General features: G+C 63.2%; 1 protein-coding gene across 1 annotated transcript; it reads right to left on the bottom strand.

Moving 5' to 3' along the window:
* Positions 1-390: 390 nt before the first annotated feature.
* On the bottom strand, positions 391-3,073 carry TPBGL (trophoblast glycoprotein like). Its single transcript, XM_065852335.2, has one exon. It carries the CDS (start codon positions 2,408-2,410, stop codon positions 1,337-1,339), a length of 1,074 nt encoding a protein of 357 aa, XP_065708407.2. The 5' UTR covers positions 2,411-3,073; the 3' UTR covers positions 391-1,336.
* Between the last annotated feature and the right edge of the window lie 819 nt (positions 3,074-3,892).

Genomic DNA, 3,892 nt, shown 5'->3' with positions numbered 1-3,892 from the left:
CGAAATTCAGCGTTTTAAGATGCAAGATCTTAAGATGCAAAATCATCGCAAGATCTACAGCTTCATTTTGGGAAACGCTGCGAGTCGCAGCCCCGCGCTGCCTCTCCCTGCATCTGTAGATGCTCCGCACTCCGATATCTCACAAGTTAGTTACCGAAACACACAGGAGATAAAATATACTTTAAAAACTTATTACCTGGACTATTTTCCTAAGTCCCTGCTCTGTTTCCAGAGCTGGCAGAGCTCTGCACAAGCCATGCAAAACCTCTCTGCATCCCTGGCCACCTACAAGCCCAGGAGCAAAAGTTTCTAAGTACAATTAGAGAGGAGCCCAGAGCTGCCTTACCCAGCAAAGTGACCGCAACAACATCATCTCAACCAGGGGGATATTCAGAAACCATCACAAGCAGCTTTATAGAAAATAGACGATAAGAGCGGGTGCAGCTTTCGATATATTTGCTCTAGGATATAGTAACAGGCACGGTTCTAAAGCAAACACGGGCGGATAAACTAGGTCGAGAGCTTTTGCTCGGTTCGTTTTAAATGACAAAGTGCTGAGACAGCCTAGTCTAGGATATATTTTAGAGGCAGAAAAGGGCTGCCCCCGCGTGCCCCGGGGAACATGCACACGGCCGGCGGGGGCGTTTCCTACACAGCTGCATCGGTTTGTGCCTGGAAAGAGCTGGAAATGTCATCAAACTAAACCAAATGGATTAAACGGGCTCGGAAAAGCACGTCGCTTCTCCGGGGGAGCGGCTGGACGGTGTTTGACTCTGTGTTTGGAGCAAAAGGGGAAAAAAAAAAAGCAAAGCAAAGAAATCGCATTAAGTTTTGCATCTGTCAAATAGAAATCTAATAGGAAAGAGAGCTGTACATGGTCAAAGTCAAGTCCAGGCTCCAGGAACATCCAGGAGGACAGTTTTGGGTATTGCTCGTTGCGTCCTGGGATGTGCCAAGCAAACACAGCATCCCACAGCCGCCGAGAAACCCGCCGCTGGAGAGGAGACATGAGAAGCAGCTCATAATCCTCCCGGCAGCACCGGGCGAGCGTTATGGCACCCGGGGACGAGCCGGACGCGCATCCCCTGCCCGCGGGCACCGGGGTGGGAAGATGGATCCAGCCTGCAGGAATCAGTGCAACGGGGTTGATTCTGGCATGGTCCGGAGCCCCCCAGGGAGGGTGCACCCCATTCTGATGCACCCCAGCACCCATCCCCAAGGCCGGCGTGTCCTCAGAAACTCATTTTCGGCGGTGCCGTGGCAAAGGGATGGGGATGTGGATGCCGGGAGTGGAGGCGTCGAGGGGCGGCATGGTGGGTGGATACCGGGGGTGCCGTCAGAGGCCGGGGGTGTCGATGGCGCTGGCACGGCGGGGGTCGGCGTCCTGCTCGTAGCGGTAGTGGTAACCCTCCATCTGGTCGCGGCAAGCCTCGCGCAGGTTGTGGAGCCAGCGCTTGATACCGCGGCGGTTCAGGTAGAGCACCATGAGGAAGACGATGCCGATGAGGGCCAGCACGATGCCGAAGAAGACGTACGAGGCCGTTTCCAGCTGGCCGGGCTCGCCGTCCTCCTCGCCCGTGCACGCCAGCCCCTCGGGCCGCAGCCGCAGCAGGACGGCCCCGCGCAGCGCCGGGGGCCCGCTGCAGCGCAGGCTGCGGGCGTCGGGCACACGGGTGGTGGCGGCGCGCAGCCAGGCGAGGAACGGGCGCAGGGCGCAGTCACAACTCAACGGGTTGTTCCCCAACGTCAGCCGTAGCCCCCGCAACCCCGGCGCGTCCAGGATCCGCAGCTCGGAGGCCGCCAACCGCTGCAGAGAGTTGTTGTGCAGGTCCAGCTCCTCCAGGCCGGCGGGCAGCAGGGCGGTCGGCAGCGCCCGCAGCGCGTTGCCCGCCAGCTCCAAGCGCCGCAAGCTGAGGTTGCGCAGGGCCAAGGCGAGCTGGTCCTCCAACGGGGCGGCCAGCAGCGCCTGGTTGAGCTGCAGCGTGCGCAGCAGCGGCACGCCGGCGAACGCACCGGCGGCCACCGATTGCAACGGGTTGTGGCTCAGGTCGAGGGTACGTAGGGTGGGCAGCCCTTGCAGAGCCATGTCCTCGACGGTTTGGATGTTGTCGTGGTGCAAGCGGAGCAAGCGAAGGTCCGGCAGCGGGCGGGCGGCGAAGGCGGCGCGGTGCAACACGCTCAGGTTGCTCCCCACGATGCTGAGGTTGTGCACGGTGAGCGGCAGCTCGCCCGGGGGTTCCTCCAGCCTCTCGTACCGACACTGCACCAGCTCCGGGGTGGCCACGCAGTAACAGGCGGACGGGCAGCTCCCGGGGGGGGCGCCGGGGGTCACGGCCAGAGGGAGCAAAGCGAACCCCAGCCAGGGCAACCAGCCCCGGCTGCCCGCTGCCCGCACCTGCCTGCGGGCCATGCTCGCTGCCCGCGCATGCAGGGGTGGGGGGGGGGATGATGCAGAGGGGGGGTGATGGAGGGGTTGGGGAGTGGGGGGGACGGACCTGCCTCCCTTCAGCCCCGCCCGGGGCTGAGCTGCCTCCGGCGCGGCGCCCGCACACGGCGGCTCTGCGGGGAGCGGCGGCCGCGCCGCTGCCCAAATCGGGCTGGGGGGGGAGAGGGGGGAGGAGGAAAAGGAGGAGGAGGAGGAGGAGGAGGAGGAGGAGGAGGAGGAGGAGGAGGAGGAGGAGGAGGTGGAAGAGAGGAAAGGGGGATGGGTTGGGGCTGCCTGGCGCTGCGGGCTGGGCAGAGGAGCGCGGTGGGCAAGCTGCCGTCGGGGGAGAGGCGCGGCTCGCTGGGCTCGGCTTGGCCGGACTCGGCTTCTCACGGTTCGGCTTGCCTGGGCTCGGCTCGGTTTGTCACGGCTCGGTTCGGCGTGTCGCGGCTCGGCTCTGCTGGATTCGGCTCGGTTCGACTTGTCACTGCGCGGCTGGGCTCGTCTCGGTTCGACTTGGCTCGGCTGGACTCGGCGCGTCTTGGCTGGGCTCAGCTCGGCTTGGCTCGGCTGGGCTTGGCTTGACTCGGCTTGGCTCGGCTCGATTCGGCACCGCTCACAAGCGCCGGTCCCCGCCGCTGTGTGTGGGGGATGCTGACGCGGTCCCTTCTATCCCAGGGAGGGGTTGGGGGATGTCGCGGTCCCCATCGCGCCCGAAGAAGCTTTGAGGGGTGTCCCCGGCCCCTTCCAGCCCGGGGAGGAGTTGGGGGCTCTCCCGGTCCCTTTTCAACACGGGGAGGATTTGGGGGCTGTCCTGGTCCCCTTCCAACCCGGCGGGGTCAGAGGATGTCCGAGTCCCCCTCCAGCCCTGGAGAAGATCTGGGGGGTGTCCCGGTCCTTTCCCACCATGCGGGGAGCTGGGAGCTGTTGTGGTGCCCCCTACCCCAGCCCTGGGGAGGGAATGGGGGCCGTCCCGGTCTCTTTCCAGCCCAGGGAGGATTCACGGGTTGTCCTGGTCCCCTTCCAGCCCTGGTCCTCATTCCCCAAAAAGCTGGACACCCCGCAGCATCCCTGAGGGATGCATCGCGAGGAGAGGCACAGGCAGGGTTTTCATCGCTGCCTCCAAGTTATCGCTGCTTTGGCTTTTCAGAACTCGGTTGCTTCATTTCTCGTGGGTCCCCATCCCCTCCCAGCTTTGCGGGGAGCCATGGGGTCCATCCACCGATGCCGTCTGTGCTCCTGGGAGAGGCGATGCCGAGGGATGGAGAGGTCATTGCTTTTATTAGACTGGCTTGGAAATAAATCACCCGACCGGCATCAGGCACGCGGCGCTGGCCCCTTGTGAGCTCCTGGCTTTATTTTGTCTTTATTGTATCCGCCAGGCTAATAAAAGTTATTACCTCTGCTGCAAAGCCTGACTTGGTCTCATCACCATCCTGGGGGGCTGTGGAGGGCCGGGGGGGCACA

This window comes from Patagioenas fasciata, chromosome 1, assembly GCF_037038585.1.
Source record: "Patagioenas fasciata isolate bPatFas1 chromosome 1, bPatFas1.hap1, whole genome shotgun sequence".
Classification (NCBI taxonomy): Eukaryota; Metazoa; Chordata; class Aves; order Columbiformes; family Columbidae; genus Patagioenas; species Patagioenas fasciata.
Note: the sequence above shows the minus strand (reverse complement) of the source record. Positions and strands in the feature narration are given on the sequence as shown.

Excerpts from the sequence above, each read along its gene's own strand:
- TPBGL (XM_065852335.2), bottom strand. The coding sequence starts at position 2,410 with ATGGCCCGCAGGCAGGTGCGGGCAGCGGGCAGCCGGGGCTGGTTGCCC.